Here is a 24,632-nt window from a genome sequence, read left to right on the forward strand (position 1 = left end):
TTCTTCTCACATGTATATTCCCAATGCCCCTGGGAGTGCAGTGGTTGGCTGCTACTTAAAGGAACTGTTGTCTTGTATCTTGCTGTGTCTAGGAGATGCATGTGGAAATAGCAGTCAGTGTGTGAAAGGGCAGCATGCTGGGCACTGAGGGTTTGGCTTGAGTTGATGTTTTTGCTTTGTTTTCTCCTTTCCCACTGGAGAGCTCCAATACTCTTGCCAGATTAGGCTCCTAGTCACCGTGAGAGAGTGGACTTAGCAGATGCCTTCCTTTTTGTGCAGATGAGATGTCTCCTTTCTTCCAAAAACAGCCGGGTCACCGTGTGAAAGGGAAGGCAGGCATGGCTTTGTGTGACTTCTGCTTGTCATCAGGGCCCAGTTTTGTGCTGTGGAATTGAGCATGGGGCACCAAAGGAGGCATTAAGTTGCTGATTCCCTAATGGAACATAGTGTCCATCTTGCCCACCTGAGATGTAGCTGACGTTCACAGCAGAGCTGGAATCACTTTGATTGATGGAAAGCATTGATGTTTCTGTTTACTGGCACTTTTGCTTACATGCATGAATTTCATGGTGTGGGTTTTTTTTTTTTTTCCTCTTGTTGCAGGTGAGGCTGGTGCCAGCATTATTAGAGTGTCAAAAGAAGCCCGGAAGAGGTTCTTGGGCCCACTCCATCCCTCTTTCAACTTGGTGAAGATCATTCGGCTCTGCCTGTCCAAGACTGTGCCGGAGAATGGGCATGAAGTTGCAGCGGGACGTTTGGGTATTTCCCTGACACGAGTCTCTGATGGAGAAAATGTGATACTGTCAGACTTCCATTCCAAGGAGGAGCTCATCCAGGTGAATGGAAATTACTGCAGAGGGCTAGGCAGGAACTGCATGCAGTTTTGTTTTGCCTTAGTGCTGGAGTATAATTGTCGGCCAGGTGGTGTTCTGAGAAGAGTAATAGGTTCAGAAGGCTTTAATCTGCTTCTTACATTCTGGATCTCTTTCTCCTTCAGGCCTGTGTCTGCAGCACCTTTATCCCTGTGTACTGTGGGCTGATACCTCCAACCTTGCGTGGAGTGGTAAGTAAGACTCTTAAGATGCTCCTTCATTAAATCATGTACTAACAAATAAGAAGGCAGAAATCCTGGTACTCAGTGTTGTCAGTCTTATTGCCTGTCTGCTGGCAGCAATTAACCTGAAGAGGCACGAGAAATTCCCAAATAAACAATTTCCAACAGTGGCTGTGCCTTCTTTTCACTGCTGCCTGCAGTTGGCTACAAATATCCTGAAGACTAGAGGATTTAATGGGATAGTAATATACAGCACAGTCAGGGTAGGTGCTGGCTGACTTAGCAACACTGTCCATCACTGAGGCTTCAGCCCTCTGCGTGTGGAAAGAATTTGGGTCCAGGATAGAAATCACAAGTGTGTAGTCCCTCTCCTATATGCCTGACACTTTCTGCAGGGTTTTCACTAGTGGTGCTGATACCAGACCTCTTTTCCATGGAGTTCTTCCTGTCCTTCCTCTCGGAATAATGGTCTGCTGCCTGCTAGAGCTTTTTTTAATATCATGTCTAAGGCTGTCCAGAGCAATTTCTCCCTTCTGTGTTTGCATGTTAGAAATGTAACCATCTGAAAGCTCTGCAGAATTGGAGCATCTCTGATATTGCAGTCATGCTTAAGGACCTCCCTTGGACTCCCTTTGTGCTACATAGGTTAATACAGGTGTTAAAAGGCAGTATGTTGGCAAAGTAAATAATCAAAAGGGAGAGGGAGAACTGCTATTAAGGTATGTGTGCCCTGGTTTCCTGTAAACTGACCTGACCAAGACACCTCAGTCTGTCAGAGTGCAGCATCAAATCTGCTTCCTGCTGCTGTCTGTGTCCTAAAAGTGGGGTCAGTTTTGCTCCCGTGGGATATACAGCTTGGCTGTTTTGTCTTGTGCAAGCAGGTTGGGCAGGGAAATGAACTAGAAGAAATGTCCAATGTCCAGCCCTTTAGAGAAGTGGCAGATTCAGTAATGGTTTGATATTTTCTCAGCAGCAGCAGCCAGGGCTTTTGTCCCACAGCTGGTGGGAGCATAACAGTGGCTCTTGCCTGACACCTCTTTGGGGCTAGTTGAGGTCAGTGTGGATCAGGCAAAATCGCAGAATTCCAAAACTGTACATCAGGGTTTCTGGAATGTGCAGCTGCCCTGGCACACTGAAGGATGATTTCTTGTGTCAGAATTCCTCATGGGAAAAGGTGGAGATGGAATACAGAGATGAGGAAATAATTCCTACCTCTTCCCTAGAAAACCATGGCTCTTTGTCTCTTGGAAGGCACCACTGGCGAGGGTAAATGTTGAATTAGGCTGGGTATGAGCCTGAGAAAAGGTTTTGAAACAGTTCCTAGTATGCCTGTGATGACTGTGTTTGCCACAGGACGAACTGACAGGCCTGGCATGAGGACCAGTATTCCAAGCGGTATGATTGTGTGTAAGGTGTAAAGTCTATATTCTGCCTTCTTAATCTATTTGTAGTGTCTACTTCTCTGAGCTTTGATAGCCCCATGGAGTAGATGATGAAGATGAGGGAGGGGGGAAACCACCTAACTCTCAAAGAACCAAGAAATGGAAGGGTTAATAACTGAAGTGTCAACACACACTCTAGTCATGAAGTGTTTTCTGCAAGTGGGTGAGATGAACCCCTAACAAGGGTCAGAAAGCTAATTGTCAGCTCATGTGAGTGAGGGGCCCTCTGCATGGGAGGACACAATAAGGGAATAGAACTGGGGTGATTTCTGCAGTGCCCAGCCCATGAACCACCCCCAAAAGCTGCTGGTGCTCACACCTGCAGGCAGCTGGTGGCTCCAGCCTGTGGCTCTGCTGCTAGGGGCTTTGCAGGAGGTGGGAGAGTGGGTTATGTTTGGGTTGCTAGAGATTCAGGCAAATCCAAAGAAGCGGCAGCTGATCTTCAGTGAGGAATGGTAATCGGCGTTGCTCGGGGAACGGTGGACCCGAGGGCCGGGTCTGCACGTGTGTTCCTGGCTTTCCATATGTGAGAAGGCTTTGCTGGTCGCCTTTCTGTAGCTAAGCCTTCTTTCTAATGGCATCCGTGCACTCATGCTGCCACCCGCAGGGAAACGTTTGTTTCTGCATCCTTGCTGCATAACTATTGTCTTTCTTAAGTGACCAAAAGGCTTACCACCATCTTTTTTGAACAAAGCAGGTGGTGCCTGCTTCTGTCCCCTTCCCACTCGGCCTGTCGTCATCTTGTCCTTGCAGAGGGAGTCAGCCAGATGTCTCCAGCTCTAGCTGCACGTAGTCTGGCTTCCAGTGGAGCGGCTTTGGGGAGATGATGACAGACAATTTGCTATGGTTACTTTCGGCTTAGGGGAAACTGATGCCTGCTTTAAAAGGGGGCAAGGGTTCAACTGATTTTTGGCACCTCTGTTGTCTAGAGAGCATCCTGTAAGCCAGCTGAGTGTCACCGTTTCTGAGACGGCGTACTTCTCTTTGAGTTTAATGTATCCCATCCTTCCACTTTCTTCACTGTCCAAATCCAGGTGGTGCAGAGATCTCTGTCTGCCTTGATACTGTGTTTGGTGACCAAGGCCTGACATGAGGATAAAATGCCCTGTGCTATGAGTTCGTGCTGCTGTAGCCTACAACTGTAATTGCAAGCCAGCTCTTGAACCTGTAGGCTGTATGCAGTGGTAGCCCCAAGGTTTAGTTTGCCCCTGAGAAACTAAGGGCAGTCCATCTTGACCCTGTTGCCTTGATAGGAGAGGAATTTGATTGCTTTCAGCCCAAGAACCTGTGAACCTTTCCCCAGGCTCACAGAAGCTGCCTGAAGAGGTCTCTGCCTGTCTGCTATCCAGAGCAGGAGAGAGCAAAGTGCAAAGCGTCTGCATTTTCCTGGGCATTGTGCAGCAAAGGACCAGTGTCAGTGGTCAGTCTGCCTGTGAGACACGGCAGAGCATGATGGAGAGTGGGGCGCCTCCTCTTCCAACCAGCATTTCCATGTTCTGCCTGGGTTCACCTTCTACCAGCGCAGCTCCTCACCCAGCAGAGCTGAAAGATGTTACAGCTACTGCTTATGGGGCTATGTAGCTTCTGTATGATGATTTGCATTTGAGCCTGTCCAAAGGGAAAGGTTCCAAGCAGCAAATGGCAGGATCAACCCTGATACAAAATCAGCAGGACTCTTCTGTAACTGGAGGCTCACAAGAGCTTGCGTTGTTGCTCTGCAAAGGTCTCAAACCTCCTGTTCTTTTGGCTTGACCAACATCCCCTTCCTTTTATCTTCAGCATGTTGCTTACTCTGCCAAAGGCCTGTGATGGGGATTGTCTTGCTCAGCTCCTTGTGCAATTACGGTACTCCCTTGTGCAATTACGGTACTCCTAACAAATATTTTGAAGTGGTTACATGCTACTGGGGTTGCCCTTCCTGCAAGGGCAATACAAATGTGTTTATGGTACATAAGTACAGAACGTTCTCTGATAAGAAGGTGCCTGTTAAGAGCAAAACCCAAGTCCCCTGTGCTCTTTTATCACACTGCAGCAAGTAGATTCCAAATGTGTATGCATGTGTTGGGATTTCTGCTCGATAAGCCTGCTGGTAACAAATCAGCTGGTTTTACTCTTAGGTAACAAACTTTCTGCCAGTGGGGACTTGTGTCTGAGCTTAGTAATTTTGAACATGAGTGAAAAATGTCACAGTGTGCGTTGCAGGTGGTTGTCGGTGTGTCATATTGTTTAACTGGATGACAGTCAAACCCCATAAGAGATGTAAGTCAGCATCACACAAGTGACTATGCCTTTCATTGAACACTTGTGACCAACACACTTGACCGTAGGAAGAAAGGCATGTAGCAAGAGGAGATTATAGACAACACAGCTGCGCTGTCACTGGTTATGACTCCTCCAGCACTGGTGGATGTATTCCATTCTCTTCCCAACTTGTTGGCACAAATAGAAAATGGGAACACATAGTAAAAAAAGTCACTTCATCAGTTATGGGAATGAACAGTGCTTCATTTGTCTTGTTTTCAGAGATATGTTGATGGAGGGATTTCTGACAACTTGCCACGATATGAGCTGAAGAACACCATTACGGTGTCTCCATTCTCAGGAGAGAGTGATATCTGTCCACGGGACGGTTCCACAAACATGCATGAGCTGAGAGTCACCAATACAAGCATCCAGTTCAACCTTCGCAACCTCTACCGCCTCTCAAAGGCCCTGTTTCCTCCAGAGCCACAGGTGAGTTTCCTGGCAGCACTAGAACTTGGGGACAGTAGATGGGCACTGGCCATACTGTGTACTTTAGCAGATTCCAGACACTTAGTTTTGTCTCATGTTTGTCTGTTTTTTAACCTTGACATTATCAACCCAGTGACTTGGCAAACCTTGACCATCTGCACAAGGTTGTGTAGGGGGCTTAGTTTTCTTTTGCTGCTGTGAGAGCTGGAATTTAGGTGGTAGCAGTTGCTTGCGCCATGGGAATGTGTTCCAGTCTCTAGAGCAGCGTTTGCCAGGAAGTCAGGCGCGCTTGTAAGCAAAGATGTATCAGCCATTGGAACAACGTGCTCTTGAGTGTTTTAAGGTCAGGATGGAGCTTGCCAGCTTGCAGCCAGTGACTGTCTCCTAAATAGTGCCAGTGGAGTAGGTGGCACTGCAGTCAGCTTTGCCTGCTTCTGAGCAAATGCAGCCTCGGATAGCCCTGGCATTTGGGCATAATAAGCGTGCATTCATGTGCTGAATTACTTGGACAGGTTTTTGCCTGTCCCCTTGCTACTCTTAGTTGGCTTTATCTGCAAATGCAGTGGCCCTTCCTGGCATCTGCTGGGAAGTATTCTGGGCTGCTTGTCGGAGTGACTTGCTGAAGGCTGCTCACAGCAGCATCAGCTCTACAAGGGGAAATGAGGTGGCTGCAACTCTAACCCCGTATTTAGGCAGGATTGCAGGTGTCCCTTCCAATCTGAATTATCCTGTGATTCCAATATCCAACATATTCACATTGTACCTCCCATTCCTGCTCAAAGCCTGGAAAGGGCTGGCAAGGATGAGGCTTGGGATAGCTCAGGAGTCAGCAGAATTCCTCTAAACCCTCATTGAGCTGGATGTTTGTGCTGCTTAGCCAGACAGTTTCCAGGTGACATACTCTTGCCTTCCTCTGTCCACAGGTGCTGCGGGATATGTGCAAGCAGGGCTATCGGGATGCACTGCACTTCCTGAAGAAAAATGGTAAGGCACTGGGTGTTTGTAGAGTGCGCTGACTGGCCTCTTCTGTGCCAAGCTTTGAGGGTTGTGAGTGGTGTATATGAAAGGTGAAAAGGCAGAATTGAGCTGTGCCTCAAATATCAGATTATGGAATTTCTGTTAATAAGTCTTACTCTAGCATTTCAGGAAGCAGAGGTGGAGTAGACACCTTTCCAGTGCAATGCAGGACTGTAAGCACTCTGATACCAAAGTGGTGGTTTTGGCACGTGCTCAGTGCTACACCAACACAGTTGTTGGGTACCGGTGCCGTTTGTACCTCCTGCAGCTACCTCGCTCTTTTTGTACGTGCAGCTAGGGTACCTCTAACGTGGCACAGCAGTGCGGCATGCAGGCATGCCCTCAGCAGCCCTGAGTGCCTGGCAGCTTGACACAGTTGCACACCCTTCTACAGGCAAGCCCTCGACTTTCTTGCCTCCAACTGTTGTAGCAGGTTGAGTGAGTTTTTGATGCCACCTGGTGTCAATGTACAGCAGATCAAGCACGTTTGTTTGCCCTTTGTTGCACACACGTTACTGGGGTAAGAGCAGGCAGGCAGCTGTGTTTGTGGATTAAGCTGCGGGAGGGAAATCTTGCCTGCAAGACTGGTGACTGGCAGATTATAGCAACAAAATGCTGCCGAGCAGCACCCTGTGGTACTTAAAGGGGAAAAGCTAGAATTTCTGGCGGGGGAAGAGAGGATGGTCTTAAAGCAGCAAGGTTTCTAACTCATGGTAATTGTTACAATAGATGTAAGTCAGAATTGACACTCTAAAGGCAAGGAAGGGCAGCTAGTTTGTATCATCCTTATGGTATGACTTCTCTTAGGACTCCTTCATCGTCCAAGTCCTGCCCGTCCTCTCCTCGCCATAGAAGCCCCTCCAGGCGAGAAGAAAGAGGAAGAGACAGAAGGCGAGGATGAACTTGAGGACAATACTGCCCTTGCTGTTGTTGAAGAACACATCTTTGAACACCTGCCTCCCAAACTGAACCAAGGTATGATCCAAAGGGAGCCATTCCAGGCAATCGTTCTGTGCTGACTAGTCCACTTCAGAGGATTACTGGGATGTGTGGGTGCTGCTTGTGGCTGGGCTTGGCCATATCCAGGGGTTAGGTGGACTTGAGGCCTCTTAAAGTTGTGATTTGCCCTGTGGAGGCTGAACAGGGAGAGGCTGACTCATTTGACAGTGTTCTGCATGGTAAATAGAGGAGGGGATCTTGTTGCTCACTCCTTTGGGAGTCTGATAAAGCTAAAAGCTGCTGTTCTCATCTGCACCGACCCTGAGCAAGACTTCCTTAAAAAGTGGAAGGTGGAGAGGGGAGACCTCCAACTTCTGCGGTATGGCAAGGAAATGGGATAGCCCCATTGTGGGGATTCAGCCATGTTCTCTTCTGTCTTCAGCTCTTCTGGAGGCTTGTGCTGAAAGAAGAAGTTTCTTGACTGGCATTACCAACATGCTGCCTATACGTGTGGCCACAGCAATGATGGTCCCTTACATGCTGCCTCTGGAGTCTGCGGTTTCCTTCACTGTCAGGTAGGCCTTCGGCTGGTTCCCTCAGTGGTGGTCTTCCCAGTGCAGCAAAATGTTTTGTGTAGCTGGTGGAGCACGAATGGACAGAGAGTAGGTTCCTCTCTAACTCCACAGTGTCAGAGCTCCTGGGGAAAGAGTTCCTGCCACTTAACCAGACGTACGAAAAAAAACCCCAAAAACAAACCACCAAAAACCCACAGAACTTTTCCTGCCTTCATGTGTCATTTAGCTACGGCAAATACTTCCAGCTTGAAGGAAGATGGCTGTGTCCTGGGACTTACCCTAGGAAATGGTGATAAAATTTGGAGCCTGGAAAGAGACTTCTGAACTGGGAGTGCAGGGGTGAAAGTAGGAATCGCACAAGAGGTGGTTCCCCGCTGGAGTAAGGGGTAGAGTATTCCCAGCCATTTCCAGCTCTACACTTACATGGCTGGAAAGACAGCTCTGTCAGGCTTGCTCTTAGTACAGAGCACCCTAGGAAAAGTTTCTGGAAGGGAGATAGTTTGGAATAGAAAGGCTTAGGCAAAAACACTTTCCAAATCTGAAAATGGGTGAAAACTATGGGAAGTGCAGACATAAAATGTAATGACAAGTTCCTGGGCTCTTCTCAACCTCCATAGCTTCTCTGCCTTAGTCCATAAATGGTAGTGTAAATGGCTCTTAAGCATTTGTCACTAATATTAACGTAAACATTGATAGGAGGCAACGCTGGCATTCTTTTCATCCTATCCTTTGTGTGTCCCAACTAATGGTTGTCCCCTGTTTCTTCCCAGGTTGCTGGAATGGCTCCCAGATATCCCAGAGGATATTAGATGGATGAGGCAGCAAATGACTGAAATTTGCAACTATCTTGTGAAGAAAGCCAAGAAGAAACTGGGCAGCCACCTTTCAGCCAGGTACGGCTGCTTTCCTCCGCAGCACTGTTCTGGAGGATCCTTCCATTTCCCCTTTCCCCTTTGACTTCTACAGACTCTGCTCCATTGGAGCAGAGAAAGTAAGACCCAAATTGACTGGAGGGCTTTACTGCTTAACCTAAAATGTAAATCTGGTCCACGGTCTCTTGGCTTCCTTAGCTGTTGAATAGAGTCGGCGCGTGGTCTCCTTCCTTCTTCCTATTACAGGGCAGACCCTGTGATGGAGCTGTTACCATACCAATAGGGCAGGAGATGTAGGTCTGATTAAAACAATATGCTAGCTAATTGCATGCTCCCTGTAGAAGACTGAGGTGCTTGTCTGTGTGGCATTTGCTGACCCAGGGTCCCCTAAAAGTTCCTTCCAAGAGGTACTCGTGTTCAAGTTACCTTTTCTGCCTTGAGATCTAGGCTCGGCTTAACTGGGTGGGGAGGCACTAGGGTGACCAGGGAACACCGGAGTGTTTCCGAGGGAGCCGGTGCTTTGGGTCTGTGTGCCATGTGCCTGTGCTGCTGAACTGAACTCCCTGTAGTAGGCCATGGCTTGAGGCTGAGGCAAGACAGTGTTGCGTGGATGAGCACAGGAAATCGTGAGTTACAGTAGGAGGCAGAGGGTCCCAGCTCTGATTTGGATCGTAGTGCAAGGGGGTGAAGTACAAGGACACACGGTCCTGAATAATGAAGCGATGAGGGGGAAAACGGGCACACACAGAGACTTGTGACTAAGATCATGCAGTCAGTAGTAGAACAAAATAGCTTTGCGGTTCTGGAGCTCTGGTCTGGCGACCGGCTAAGTCTGCCCATGTACTGATTCTTGACATGTTTGCCTTTCAGGCTTTACTATCACCTCGAGCTTGGAGGGCTCCAGACCCTGCCAATTTCTTCCACACCACCTTGTGGTGAAGCCCTGCCTATGTGGATGAGAAACAACCGTTCCCTGTCTGATGTCATGATGAAGTGGGAGGAGTACCAGCGCCAGCTCATGCTGGGCTTACTCTGCATCAACATGGACATGCAGGCCTCCTTCTTCCCTCGGGAAGGGTTTCCTATAAAGCTTCCACCTCTAGACTGTGCGAAAGAGTGCCTGCCGCTCTTCTGAGCCTGCTGCTGGGAGGGGATGAGGGTGGGTGGGAAGGGGAGCGGGCATAGGGTGAGACCAGTCTCATCCCTCAGCAGCAGGCTGCCCTGTGCTCCTGAGTATGCTGCAAAGGGGATTTCCCTGGGACGGAGACTGGTGGAATTGACTGTAGCCATTTGTTGCCCACTGGGCCAGGCAAGGGATCTCCGTGTTCAAGGACACACGCGAGCTGGTACCTTGCTCTAGACCTGTGTTGACACCTGGCCGTTGCCTGTGGCCAGGCTGATGCTGACCCAGCTGAGCTTTCCCAAATAATGCACTTTAAATTGCTATTGGCTTTTTACCGCCAAATAATTGGGACGTAGATGACGCTCTCAAGTTCATACAGCTTTTAGCTTCCTTTGTTTTTTAGAGCATTAGTCTTGGGTTTTTTCTTAAATCATCTGTCATCCCTTGGCTCTTTGTGCTATGGGAAGGTGAAGTAGCTTCTTGCCAAACCAATTTTTCTCATGCTTCCAAATCTGCTCCTGACTTTCTTTGCTGAAGCCACGTGCTTTCCTCTGTTCCTTAACTGCATCCCCACTGGAAGCCAGAGCTGGCCCTGCTGCAGACTGTGCTGGAACTGCAAAAATGTAAAAAGATCCATGTATTTACCCAGATTCATGTTGTCATGGTCTCTCCCTTTTTTATTTTTGTCCTCTTGGAACTGCTGCAGCTTGAACCCTTGAGTGTTAAGTCATTGAACTTAATTTAAAAAGTAATTTAGACAGAACTTTTCTAGGGAAACACGTTGAGGTTGAGGCCCCGTGTTCCTAGCACTGAATGGAATTCTTGTGGGGTTGCCCTGGAAAAGCTCAGCCTATCTCTTGGGATCAGCTTAGCAGCTGAAACAATGCGAAGGGCTCGTAGGAAGGTGAGATTGTGCAGGGTACGTTACTGTTGAGTGGCTTGTGGTGGGAGTGTCACAGCAAGTGCTGGGGCAGTGGCTGCCTCTGACAGGGGTCAGGCTTTGCTCCTTAAGGGACCGTACAGCTGAAGGAAACTCTCAAATGAGTGATGCAAAAGGGATCTCCTGCCGAACTGGGACTTGGCTTAGTCTTTTGCTCAGAGTTTGGACATCGAGGCTTTGGAGTGAGAGAGATTTGGGCTTTGTAGCTGTACCAGCCTCACAGCTTGCCTGTCTCACATTGTGGCTCATAGGTAGAGCTCTGCAGCTGGCAATAGCAGGAGCATGAGAAGCGGAAGCGACGTTAGGACTGTTGGTGCACATGCAGCCTGCTTGGAACTGGCTACTTTTATCTTGTCCCTTAAAAGACCAGAACTGGTAGGTCTGTAGCAGGGCAGGACTGTGCCTTCTAAGGTACTGCCTTCTTGGTGGTCTGGTTGTGACTTCCTTTGCAGAGGCATGAACTCTGTTCTTCGCAGGGCAAGACACGGCTTCCTGTGGGGATTGCATGTACTTAAGCTTAAGTCCTTGCACTATGTCACAAAATCATCTTCTGGTATTATCTTTTTCTGCAGCGTGTCTAGCTGCATGAGGCGTCATCTACCTCTCCTAGCACAAACAGTATGCAAGTGGCCAAAGCAAACACACGCTGTCTTTGCTGGGGAGCTGGATAGGATAGCTGAAGCTGATTACATAGCCTATACATTGAATAGTGATTTATAATAGACTCTTTTGCACCTTTGATTTAGAAAGGGAAAATAACCCCAGTTCTACTAATAGCTGGAGAAAGTAGTGAATCTGCTCAATCACATCTGTATGAGCAGTGTGGGTGAGGTGGTGGGTGCTGTTTCCTACCAGCACGATCCTGCACTGGGCATGGGTTGGTTGGTTTGTGGTAGAGACCGATAAGCATCGGGACTTTTCTGCAGTGGCTGTTGCAAGCTGGGAGGCAATAGACAGGGCAGCTGTGGTGCTAACCAACTGTCTGGGAGATGCCAGTGCAAATACAAACCTGTGACTTAAAAATCACCCCACTGCCCTTCCTGGATAGTAACCTACCCATGTAACACAAGGGCCTGCATATAGCTTACAAAGCAGGCCTGCACTTAGGCAGTCAGATTTAGTCTTAAGCTTCACATAGTTAGGGCAATCAGGGAACAGGGAAGTCACTACAGGAAGAGAAAAAAATTGGAGGATTCTGACACCAGAATAGGAATAGTGGATTATAAAACAAGTCAATCTTGTGATTGTCTAAAGCCTGCAGAAAAAGCTTACTGCTAGATGGATGTAACTAACTGAAGTGAACCAGCAACAAGCTACTGGCAATTAGTGGGAACAGGATGACTTTGATAAAAAATGGAATTGAGAAAAGGTGTTTACTTTGTGGTTTTGTGTGGGATTTCTTTTTTTCCACTGCTTTGGGCTGCTTTCTTTGGGGGAATGGCACAGGCACAGTGCTTAGTTTGCCGAATGCATATCTCGCGTCCCCAAAGCACACGGAGCAAGTGGCAAGAACATATAGATATTTAGTGGCAAGAAATGAAGGCATTTCATCCAGTAGCAAAACATCTATGATGGGCAAAGCTATATAAAGAAAATCTCGTGCTGCCCTTTTGACTCTGCCTTGTTTGTGCTAATATAAGGGTGGAGAAAATGATGCAACTGTTTGTTGGGTTTTTTTTATCCCTTCTTCCTGGACTGGTAAAACCACTGAGTGATTATGTAAACCACTAAACTATGAAACAAAATTCTCTTGGCAACAGAGTGCGCTAAGAAATTGCAGCTTGGCACCCTTATCCCCTGGATCTCCTCTGTTCTCCTTTTGCATTAGAACTGACTGGGCTGGTGCCACTGTCTTCCAGTGCTCTGATCCAGAAGGCTTGCTGGTTCTGGTCCATGCATTTCAAGAGACTAACAGTTTTATTTTGTGTCTCACCTCACCTGTCATTTATTTTATTGCATTAACCTCTCAAATAGAAGCTTTTGTACACTTCAAACTATAACCACAAACCAAAGCCTGGCTTTAAATATAAGGCCTAACTCTTCAGGGAGGAAACTCCTGTTTTCCCTATGCTAATTTGCAGGGTGTGAACGGATACTGGGAAAACACCACTCAGTATTAACCCTTTTTCTGCCTGTGTTTATTCCCCAAGTGGTGCAGTGGCTGTTGTGTGATAGCTTGTTGGCTTTATAGATTTAAGCTCTGATAAAGGAACTGCAGATCAAAAATACCTCAAATGACCTTCTGCTTCCTTAAAAGAAGTTTCAGACATCCACTTGAAATTCTTGCAATCTGTGATGAATGAGCAGCAAAGGGTGAAGAAAATGGGGAAGACCTTCTTGCCCGCTAATGCAGAAGAAGGGCTGTGGCTGCTTTTGAAGAGCAGCTTTTTTGTTTTGCAGTGCTGCCTTGTCTAGGTCAGACCCCACTCCTTTGAAATACCTGGAAACCTCATGATAGGCTCTGGATTGGATGTGGAGGGGTTTATTGTGATAGTTGTAACAGGAATTCCTCAAGCCTTTGTTCTGCATGTACCTTATGGCATGTGTTCTCTTCTGGGCCGCAGCTGATTAACCTACCCTTGCGCAGTTCATAGGAACAAGGTAGCCATCTGGAGCAGTCGGTCCCTTCTTCAGCAAAACGTGTGGCTGGGCAGCCCAGTGGGCGGTTGCCAGGGCTTGTCTGCTCTCCAGTATGCAGCGGTTGGGAGGTCAGGTTCCTGGACCAAAAGCTCATCTTGCAGTCCATGTCCAACTCTCCTTATAGCATTCACATGAACTCTGCAAGCAGAGTCCCAACCCTTGCCGTTTCTACCGTTTCACAGAAAGGGTCTGTGCGTTCAGGAATCCACTTTTTCTTTCCCCCTCCTTCCTGTGGTACTAGTTGCTGCTTTTAATAAGGCTAATGGCAAACTTCTGGTGCATCTAACCAGCCCCTAACCTGTACAACGCTGTAGTTTTGTGTTGTGTACAACGGTCCGTATCTATGGCATGGTCTGTAGGCTGCAATTTGTGTGTGTTATGTTTGGTTTGCTGCCTGCCCTACTGCTAATACTGTTGCAAGGTGATTTTTTTTCAAGGGGTACAAGGAAAACACTTCTGACCACTATCTATAGGACCTAGGAGCTGTTTTCTTGTGACTTCTTGGAGGGCTGTATACCTGCAGCACTCAGACCAGAGAATAAAAGAGAATCTGCTGTCTGGCAGCACTAGGGTGTCCCTAGTACTTGTTGTATGTTTCCCAGTGGTTTTGTCAGTTTTAAAAAATGAATCTAGTAATTCACTCCTTCCTCTGAGAGAAGAGCTCTCATGTTTGCCTCAGTGGTTGTGGGAGAAATACCTGAAACTCCGTGCATATCCCTTAGGGGTCCATTTCTGCTAAGCACATGCTAGATGTGGTGGGTGGCAGGGCTGAGCATTGCCAAAGTCAGAGGGTCTCACCGACTGTTTTCTCAAGCTTTGTTTCAGTCTTCCTCTTAAATCCGTGAGAGAATGGACCACTTCACCTGGCTGCCACATCAGCCGGTTGGTTTGTGCCAAACACACCGTGTGCCTTTACGGTGGGCTCCGGCCTGCCTGCCTTCGGTGTCCCTGTGGTGTCTGAATGCAGCAGTACTTGCTCCCCTCTCCCCTCCCTTCCTCCTCTTGCCTACTGGTGGGATGTTGCTGTCTTTCCATTCTGCCAGCAGCTCCACTCCTACAGTCTCTTAACTGCATCCATGGGATGGATCCACATCGGCTCTCCTGAACGGGGAGAGGGGGGAAGGAAACCTCTAGTTCCAGAAGATTTAGAAATGTAACTGAAATAAATACCATATTCTTCTGGGGGTTTCTCTTGCTCTTGAAAACAGCACCTAAAGCAGCTCTTTGAGCTAAATGCGTCCTGGGACTCCACCGTTGTCACTGAGTTGAAGACGACCCTTAGGCACGCAATGCAGGCGGAGATCCTGTGGAAATCCCTGGTGTCAGAGCAGCAACTAGCCCAGCAATAGCATACGCAAGTCACGTATTTACACAGCAATGTCACTAAGTAGTGTTCACAGTCACTTTAAGAGTTCAGTATTAAATTGTTGATCCTTTTTTTTTTCCCCTCCTGTTTCTTTTTTCTAAAGTTTTGCTGAAGAATATGTAACTATTTATTTTGGCAGAAATATACCTTCTAATAAAAACATTCTCGATATATTTACCTGGCTGTGGTAGGTTACTTGCCATTTAAAGGTTTATTACCTATCTTTCAATGCACTGCACGACTTGGGTTTGTTTTGCTGAGCCCTATCCTGTTCCAAATGATCTCGGGGTAAACATGCATCAGCACGCAATGAATGAGGCATTGACCTGGAGGTGAAAAATGGTGCATTTTGGCTCAATTCTGACTTCTTCAAGCCAAAATGCCTCAAATGATATTAGCCTCTGGGTCAACCCTGGTTTCCAAGAGGAATTAAGCACCATCTTGCGGGAATAACAGGAGCTTGGCACCTGTGAAAGGGTTACTAAGAAGTTATTCAGGGATCCGAGACTTTTCCAGTTTGGGGGCATCACTTGGGGAAACCAAACCCTGTCCCTCCCCGTTCTGTTTCCCAGCTGGGCGATGCAGATGACGCTGCCTGTTGGGTACCTGGCTCCTTCAGCCAGACCCCGGGCTCTGCCCTGGCTGGGCACATGGCAGCCTCGGCGTTTGCTGCTGCAGCGCGGGGCCCTCGCGTTTCGCTTCCTCCGGTCCCGACGGCAGTAAACTGTAGAAGGATACTTTGTTACGTGCTGTCGCAGGACAAGCACAAGCGGTGTAATTAATACAGCACGCGGCTGAGAAAACAAACAGCTTTTTCACAGCGAAAAGCAAACGTCCCCCCCTCGGTGCCGCGCACCGCTGAAGTTGATCTGGCTTCCATGGATCAGCCGGGGCGATGCCGGCGGCGGCTGCGAGCGGCGCCGGGCTGCGGGGTCCCGCGGGGGGGCTCGGGGCGGGGAGCCGGCCCTGGCCCCGGGGAGCCCCGTCGGCCCCGGGGAGCCCCGTCCGCCCCGGGAGCGGGGAGCCGGCCCCGGCCGCCCGCCCGCCCGCGGCCCCGCTCATTTCCGGGTCGGGGCCGCCTCCGGCGCTACCGGCGGCTCCGCTCCCGCGGGCCGGGCGGCCGCAGGTGCCCGCTGCGCCGCTGCCCTTTGCCGGCTCAGGTAAGCGGTGCGAGGGGCTCCCGGGGCGGGCGGAGGGCGCGTTGCCCCTGGGGACGGGGCTCCTCGGCGGGGCGGCTGTCCCCCCCGCCATTTTGTGCGGCTGTCGGCGCCCGGGTGGCCCGGGCAGGACCCCCGCAGGGCCCGAGCCGGGCGGGAGAGGTGCCGGGGGCGGCCGCCCCAGCGAGGGGCCCCGGCGGCGCCTGCACCCTCCCCCGCCAGCCTCCCGGCCCTCGGCCCTCACCTCGGTGGCCTCCCTGCCCGGCATGTCACCCTCCCCGTCCCTCGCCTCAGTCTCCTTGTCCCTCGCCACCTCGGCCCCCCCCGCAGCAGTGGAGCGAGGGGCGCGGGGTGCTGGGGGGCTCTGTGTGCTGCGGGGGTCCTTGCCGGTCCAGAGCAACACGCCTGCCCTGTCCCCAGCTGGGGGGGGGCCCTTGCCGAGGAAGGACAGGCGTGGAGGATCCACGTTCCTGTTGCGAAGCCACCTGCCCTGCCAAGCTCCTGAGGCGCAGCTGTGGCCATGGGCCGGGGGCACTGCCCTGGTGGGGTCCGGGCCGGGGGCTGCCGGCTGTTCCACCTTCTCCCCTCTCCTGCTGCTCTGAAGCCTGCAGGCTCCTTTGCGATGCTGTCCGGGGGCTTTGGTCTTCTGTGCTGGACCTGAATGGAGTTCTTATATTTTCTCTTTTTTTTTTTTTTTTTGCCATGACCCAGGTGCAGATGACACTGCACAGAAAAGTAGTGCAGGTCCCTACAGCAGCTGCGTTAGTGCTGCTTCTCCTTCTCTTCTGAAGGAAAAAACACCAGAGCTTTCCCCCTCCTAAGACTGCAGCGTTTTTCTCTTTGACATCCCGTGCACATGGGATGCACTTCAGTGAACTCGTGTGTCGAGCCTCAAGTCCTTCCTGTAGGACTTCCTGGAAACAGCCAAGGGGAAAAGAGGCCAGCGATGGCCAGCCTCGGACACAGGGCGATGGCTGTGCTCGGGGAAGTCCTGAGGAGGCAGGATAATCCAAACACCGCTTGCTTGTTTAGACATGACCCACTGAGTCCTTGCTCATTCCGGTGGCGATGAAGGCTGTTGTGCATCAAGGGGCTCTCAGAAAACTGGTAACTTCTAGCCTTGCCTTAACCAGGTTCAGGAGCAATTGCATCTTATTTTTCATGCTCTTGAGCTATTCCCTACCTATTTCGGAGGATAGCATAAGCAGGTATATACAGATGAATGTATATATACATCTCCTGAGGGCTATGGAAATTGCTTTTCTAGATGAAAGAGATAATCAGTCTACTCTGTCCTTTCACTGTCCAGTTTGGGGGTTCCAGAGGAGGTTCTGAGGATGCAACGGGCTGGAGTGGAATAATGCTGTCTTTGCCAGGGCATCCTGTTGCACAGAGACGGATGTGAGGCCCAAGGCATAAAATTTTAGGATCCTTCATAAGGTGGTATAAAATCTCTCCAAAGCGATCTTGCTGGGCAAACAACATTGTTCTGATTCTCCAGAGCATCGCTCTTCTCTTGGTCTGCCTGCTGTGGCAAGCTAAGCTGGGTAGTATAACCAGTCCAGTTGGAAGGTCTGCTTGGCTGTTTTGTCACCATCAAATAGGAAGATTTGGTGCATGTAACGAATCAAGAGCCTACCATCTACTCACCTGAGAACTGTGTTGCAAAGGAGGACTCCATTTGGGGCTGTCTTTAGAGCACGTGCTGGGGGATGCTGTTACTCATGACTTTGCCAGGCAGCCTCAGAGAATAAAGTAATGGGATGAGGACAGTTGGCAATAACAAAAATCATATGGGCACAGCTCCATGCACAATGTTCTTCATGGTCAGAGAGCTTTGCAGATATTGATCCTTATGTACAATAAACTAGGTTTGGCTTCCGTAATATAGCCCACATGTTACTGACTGAATCTTTTGGATTTGACAAGGCTGCTCTGGGGACCAGATCTTCCCACCTCTCCTCACCTGCTCGCAGGAGCTCATCTGGGATTTAAAGACAGTGACTAGAAACTTCAGCTGTAGCAAATGTGTCGTCTTCCACCGAGCGGAGCAGCATCTTCCCTGTTCCTGCCAGATGCCTTTGCTTGCTGTCCGTATAAAGTCTGAGGTTGGTTTTCTCTGAATGTCTGAATCTTGAACGATCCATTTTGTTGTCGCATCAAAAGAGCAGAATTGTAACAATTAGCAAGGCTTTCTGTCCTTTGTCAACGTGTATCCTTTGAGGTACGGATAGCCCGGCAGCTCGGAAGGGAGATGCTGCTGATGTTCTGATTACCCCTCTTAATATTTTTCTAGCAGTGTTCTCTTTTCCCCATCCTGCATCGTAAAGCTTTATTTTCTTGGCTGATGCCGAGAAGGATTGCCCTATGCATGGACCTAATTGCACATTTTACTAAGCAAACCTGACCGCTGCAGCTATGCAGCACTGGGGTGGATCCACTAAGTATTCGTTGCGTGCTTCTGCAGCGGCAAGGAACGCAATGTGCTCTCCTGATGCTGTGTGTTCAAAAGATTTGCCAGCTCTAAGCTTTTAAAAAATATCAGCCAGCCATTAAAAAAATAATTAAAAAGGTGCCATGGGATGACGTGTTTTTTTTTTTTAAAAAAATTATTTCTTTATTTGCTTTCTCATGCTGATTTCTGATTGTCTTGGAGATTTCTGCATGTCTGTATAAGCTGCCAGAAACGCTTGAATCTCGGTATTTTACTTGACTGTAGGACCTAAGGGCTTCAAGTACAATAACAAATATTGTGAGCTGTGGGATAAAATGATGCCAAACCTCAGGTTAATAGCTGTCGTGAGTTGTGTGTAGATTGTTGTACCGTGAACTTTCAAATCAAGTCTGGAGCCACGGTGGGCTTTCCTGTGCTTCGTTCGGGTTGGGGTAAAGTGACTGGGAAGCTCTGTGGACTTCTTAACCGAGTGTTTTTCTCTTAACCATGTATCACAGAGCACTAAAGCAGGAGCAAATACTGCCTTGTGCTCTTAGAGGCTGTGGCTTTAATCCTAGGTTTGCTTTGGAGGAAATGGGGTGTGGTACGACACTCTGGAAGGGTCCAGTGCTCTCATCCAGTTGGCATAATTGGAGGAAAATCTGTCGAGTAATGAGATGGAGAGCGGAGAGGCTTGTAAGATCCCTGCTTTCTATCTGGTGAAGCGTGTGATTGCAGTTAATTCAGCAGAGATGTCATCTGAAGGAGGAGCTGTTGTTCCTGCTTCTGTAGTTTTAATATCTGTGCTGGTACAAGACCTTGTATTGCTTTTCTGCACCAGTTAATGGCCCCATCTATGCGGAAGGGACTGCCTGGTTCAGAAAGACATTTGAGGATTACATACACCTGAAAGCCTTGCAGGAAAGGTTTGTGTTGTTCTGACGATGGCAGGAGACCTCTAAAAATGTGACTGGGAGCTGTGAACCTCCTGACATCTGCTGCGGGGGTCCAGCGCTGTCTGGGCATGGGGCTGGCCTGAGCTTGTGATGCTGATAAGATCCTGGCAGATGCAAAGATGTCGCTGTTTGCAGCAGATGGTGTATCATGGGCTGAGGCAACCTGCATTTCTGAAGATGAGATGAGAGTATGAGTAAGGGGAGAGCTCTTAAGACCTCTTCTACGTTTTTTTGAAAGAATTAGCCTTTAGCACGTGTGCTGGATGGAGGCTAAAGCAATACAGTCAGGGCCTGAAAAATGCCAAGTCCAGTTGTTGTAGCCGTGCAATCAAGGTAATGAGTATCTAGCTGCTTATTGCTTCCGATTTCAAGCTGTTCAGAAGAATAACAAGCAGGATATCTGCAGACCTTCAGACAAGTAGAACTGGTAGCAGTGTGGTGTTAAAAATAAAATTGTGGAATGCCTAAACATGTCATTTAGGCTATGGAAAGCAAATCTTTTGGGAAGAATCCAGCTATGTCTGGGCATAGCTAAGTGAGTCCAGCCTCTGGAAAAGGAGGGTTAGAAGCAGAGTGTAAGCCCTTGGCTGGGTGTGGAGGGAGAGGTGCAGGTGCAGGGAGGCAGATCTAATACGTGAAACAGGAAAACGTGGTGGCCCTCACTGTTACAGTAGCTGAACGCCTCTTCATCTCATTCAGCAAAACATGGCTGAGTAAGAGCGGTGCTTTTATCTGCCTCAGTTTTCCCTCTGCAAAATGAAGCGCAGGAAACCGAGCTCATCTCCAGCTGGGAATTTAAGCTGTAGGTGACCTGTTGGTTGACAGCATGAAGGACGTTGGAGTCTTCTCTCCGGACAAATGGTCTGACTCCCTGTAAAATAAAATGTACTGGCTTATCAATGGGCAAGGACTAGCGTGGCTGTATTGTGTCTAGGGAAGGTGAGCTGCATGCCCGTGCTAGCAGCTCAGGTGAAGGTCCGATGAGGTATGTTGAGCCGAGTGTTATTTTCCTCAGAAAAGTATTGCTGAGCCTTATTTCCCCCGTAAGTTTGCTTGTGGACTAAATGCCTGCCTGTTTGTGGGGTGGGACAGGCTGGCCAGCAGAGCTGTCCTGCTCTGCTGTGAACTGCTGCAGGCTGAAGCTCCTGGCCTCTGCCCAGCTCCCCTCCTCGGCAGGTGCAGAGCTGCTGAGCTTTGCGCAAGGAGGAAGACGAGCGTCATCATCACTTAGATAAGATAAAGCATGACCAAATCCTTGTTACCTTTGGCAGGTGTGGCTAGATGCTGGCTGGGATTTGTGTAGCTCCAAGGAATAGCCAGGCATTGCAGCTGTGGGGAGGGTTGCAAAGCCTCTCTAAAATGTGGAGACTCGATGCTGGAGCCCAGAAGGGATGACAGGTGCACCCCCATGGGACAGTGACAGCAAGGGCCTGAGGTATGTGAGTGAAGGAACAGCCGCCCAGCAACCCTGAGGGCAGAAGGACTTCTGCTGGGTGTTCCTGTGCCTGTGACCTGCTGCGGACTCCGGGGTTGGTGTCGCTGCATGAGCCACTCCGTCAGCTTGACGTCCTCTGAGCAGGGCTGTGCGGGTGCCCTGGTATCTAGCAGGGCTGAGGACTACTTCAGCAGCAGCACTGCTAGAGCCTCTCTCTTCACCTATTAGGTTTTTGAAGTCCAGAGATGTCTGTTGTCCTGAACTGTGCCCATCTGTCTGAGATCACGGGAAATAGGAAAAAAAAACAGATTTTTTGAAGGAAAGAAGGACACATGTGGTCGCCCCCACAAATGTTCATGTTTAATCCCATTGCACCCATTTCTCCTGTGCTTGAAAGCTGCCTTCTCTCTTCCTCTTTGACCTCTAAAGGAGTTTGCAAGATCTCTGCTTTAGCTTTCTTTCCTCCCAGAAACATAACCAGAGCAATAATCCTCAGCTCCGGTACGGATGCACAAACCCCTTTGATTTAATGCATTTCCTATGACACAAAAAGAGACTTTTGCTTCCTATGCAAATCTGGTCGCTCAGTCAAAGCTGCTAAATGCAAATGAACCACTTGTAGCTGTTCCTTCTGGGAAGAGTGGTGTGGGTTTTATGTAAAGCATGACGGTAAGACCTCAGGAGCTCAGAGAGCAGAGCAAGACACAGATTTGTGCTGAGAGATGTCAGCATGGCTGTAGTTCATTCACAACCTGTTTCCAGGCTCTTGAGGTGGGATACTAGGCAGGGGGCTATTTCAAGCCATCAGTATCAAATAAATGAGCATTTACAGAAACGGATTAACATTTACTAGGTGGGGGGCGGGGGTTGGGGCAGGGGGTTGGTCAGTTATTCTCTCCCCTCTTTCTTACCACCTCCCTGCTGCATCCAAGTGCAGAATCAACAGCGACCGTGATTTGGTGACTCAACCCCTTCTGACGCCTGGATCCCTCTCCTCTGTTCAGGTTGGGCAAACAACATTCAGCCTGTAATCATGCTTGAGAGCTCTTGCCATTGCCCTAGGTGTGGGGAGCTGTAACGATGCTTAGATTGGCTTAATCCAATTCCATCTGAAAATTCACTTCTCTACACAATAAATATTGCATGTAGGGGGTGGTATTCAAGTGTCTTTACTAAATCAAAAACCTTTTTGGCATTGGTGGATGAAGCCTTTTTCTTTTCAACATGTACCACTAAATACACAGGATGTGCAGTATGGTTGAATTAGCATTACTATGGGAACGGTAACTTTTTGTATTTCCTGACCTTTATCCATGTAATGCTAAGGATTCATTAATGTGGCTCCAAAATGCTATTTATTTTTTGGTGTTTGATAAGCTTTTTTGTTCTGGTCAGTACCAAGAGAAGCTTTATAAAGGACCCCGGGAGGAGGTTAGAGACAGAACAGGCTGTGAGGTGGAGAAGAGCGGTTTGCTCCCTTTTTTTGTGCTGTTCTAGCAACATCCCAGCTGAGACCATGGTTCAACCTTAAGCATCTCTGCAGCAACAGTAGAAAAAATGGTGAGTAAAGACAGGTACCTCATTTGACGGAGATTTGTTTGGGTTTTTTTGTCTCAGCTACACTGCTAGAGCCTGCCACAAAGGATGTGTGGTCCTGCGGCTGAAGCAAAGCTGAGCCTGTGAGGAGCGTAGAGGTGATTGTCCCACCAGAAGGCAGAGCTCTTCTCAGACCAGGATGATCACCTCTACGCTCCTCACGGGCAGCGCTGAGCCTTCCCAGCTGGTTAGGGGGGAGCTCGCTGGCCCTCTTAAACCTGTATTAAAGACAAATGTGATGATTTGTAGTTGTATTTCCATGCATTTTTTTAGTCGGGGTTTTTGAAATAACAGTCTTATAAGTGGGAGGAACCCACCTTTCCCTTTGCTTTCTGCTGGTCCCACTGTCCCTTGCTACTGGGAGGATGGAGCTATACGGAGCTCCTCTGTTTGCAGGGTGATGAGGTCTGGGCTGCTGAGATACCAGCTGGAGCGTTCTCAACGGGAATTGGTAGATGAGCAGGTTTTGCTCTCTATAGAGGCTGGGCTTGCCCCGCTCATGACTTGGATGACAAAGCTTGTTTGCTGGGCAAATATTATCCTTGAGGGCTGACACAAAGAGGCATTTGGGGCAGGGTGAGCAAAGGGGAGAAAAACCATACCAGGTGATGCAGAACCAGCCTGCCAGGGGCTCAACATGCTCTTTTTTCCTTTTCTTTGTCACCTTCCAAGAAATCCTCCAGCTTAACTAGCAGGAGCTAACACAGCTGAGGGCAACTTCATGCTGCCTGGAGGCTCTGGAGCTGCCAGTGAGTGACAAATCCCCATCAGCATGTCCAGCTGTCAGTGGGAGTGGGGGAGCTTTGCTTCCTTTTGGTGATGCTGTGGGATAAAGGGGTGCTTTGGTCAGTGGCAGGATAGAGGGTGGCATCCCAGGCTGCTTTAGGGAGAACATGCTGGGGTGCACACCCCACCCCTGGGATGTGTTTTATGGTGCTTTGCAAAAACGTTCCTTGCGCTATCATCTTGTGCTTTGCTTTCTTTATTCCTAAGATCTCTGTGCTTCTTTTTGTGAAACAGGTTGCCAGCTATATAAAAGTGGAATTAAACTTGAGACAGGGTTCATAGGGATAGTGTCCAGCCCTGCTTATGTTGAAATGGTATGGGAGGTCGGCAGCGAGCTACCTACAGGCACAGGCAGTGTTTCTCAGGGAAGCTAAGGTCAACGTGAGACGAGGGATCATCTGCTCTCTTACCTCTTCTTCCTTTCTTGCCTAAGGCAGCTCAGAGACAAGCCCTTCTCCTTCACAGCTGTGCGTGGGGCAGGATTACAAGGAATTTACCTTGGGAGCTTCACAGCAGGTTTTCTTCTGCTGCTTTCTGAACTGATGGCTGCTAGCCTGTGTTGGAAAGGGGATGAGATGCGTAGGGAGCATTGCAAACCACACCTCCTGGCTTGGACCGGCTCTGATACTCTATTTACAGTGGTGGTGTTCGTTCTCTGCTAGCTTTCTGCTGTGGGATACGCTGCTGGCTGCAGGGAAGGGGAGCGATACTGTCCTGCCTCTCGAGGTATTTGGGGATACCTGCAGAGAGAGAAAACGAGGTTGTGTGATGGGGTGGAGGGGAAGGGAGAAAGTCTCTCTCATTTGGGCAAGGAATTATTTGAGAAGGAAGTCTGAACGAGTTTGCAAGTTGCCGTGTCTCCATAGAGTTTCTTCCTAGGAACTTTCTGTTCTGACTTCCTGCTTTTGCTTTAAAGCAGCAGAGTAGAACTCGCCGAGTGCCGTGGCGTTGTATATCGCTGCAGAAAATGGTCGTTACTCCCCTGCTGGAGCAAGGCAAATTTATTGATTGGGTTTCAAGAGCTGGAGGTGCTTAATTAACACATGGTTAATGCTTCAGTCTGGATCACCCAAGGTCTTTGCAAATGTTGAGCTGAAGAAGCTTGCTCTCGGTTCTGATGTGGTTCTGCAGGTTGCCTAACTAATGCTAGTGACTCATTGATTTGGGAAACTGCTGATTTGGGAAGCGGTTACATTTTTAAAAGTAAAGGGGGAAAAGTACATGCTTAGAATATGTGGGATTGTGATGTTTTCTGATGAAGTGGATATCTTGAGCTGGTTAGATTAAAACCTAAGGATCTTCTGCTGCATACTTTGTGAAAACTTAGAAATTTTTATTTAAAAATATTTGTCAGGAAATTTTCCACTGAGCATACCTACACCCCCCTGTCGTCATCGTCCCCCCCCTCCCCTTTTCTTTAATCCTACCTCAGTGTTGCTGCTGTGGGCTTGTTTCTCAGTGACAGCTTTTGCCAGAGGGGAGTATTTCCCCTCCCTCCCCAGTCATTTCACCTTAGAATAACTTTGTACAAGTTGAACAAAACCGCCTCTGAGATATCATCTGCCTG

The 24,632-nt window shown here is 48.9% G+C and overlaps 2 protein-coding genes across 7 annotated transcripts in view; both read left to right on the plus strand.

The window, feature by feature from the left end:
• PNPLA2 (patatin like domain 2, triacylglycerol lipase) overlaps nt 1–14,874 on the plus strand; it is a 30,119-nt gene extending 15,245 nt beyond the window's left edge. The window contains exons 2-9 of the mRNA XM_080405624.1: nt 604–836; nt 998–1,063; nt 5,020–5,229; nt 6,153–6,213; nt 7,054–7,221; nt 7,628–7,760; nt 8,531–8,653; nt 9,503–14,874. Coding sequence (XP_080261750.1) covers nt 604–836; nt 998–1,063; nt 5,020–5,229; nt 6,153–6,213; nt 7,054–7,221; nt 7,628–7,760; nt 8,531–8,653; nt 9,503–9,767 — 1,259 coding nt within the window. The 3' untranslated portion in view covers nt 9,768–14,874. The remainder of the gene's footprint in view (nt 1–603; nt 837–997; nt 1,064–5,019; nt 5,230–6,152; nt 6,214–7,053; nt 7,222–7,627; nt 7,761–8,530; nt 8,654–9,502) is intronic.
• A 678-nt stretch (nt 14,875–15,552) lies between these two features.
• CRACR2B (calcium release activated channel regulator 2B) overlaps nt 15,553–24,632 on the plus strand; it is a 35,311-nt gene continuing 26,231 nt past the window's right edge. The window contains exons 1-3 of one of the 6 annotated variants that reach the window (XM_080405610.1): nt 15,886–17,966; nt 20,520–20,683; nt 22,079–22,243. Coding sequence is in view for 1 of the 6 variants with exons in the window: in XM_080405608.1 (XP_080261734.1) it covers nt 20,640–20,683 (44 nt within the window). In the remaining 5 variants the exon portion in view is untranslated. The other 5 variants (XM_080405608.1, XM_080405613.1, XM_080405609.1 and 2 more) reach the window with 5 other exon arrangements.

This window comes from Falco punctatus, assembly GCF_963210335.1.
Source record: "Falco punctatus genome assembly, chromosome: 10".
Lineage (NCBI taxonomy): Eukaryota > Metazoa > Chordata > Aves > Falconiformes > Falconidae > Falco > Falco punctatus.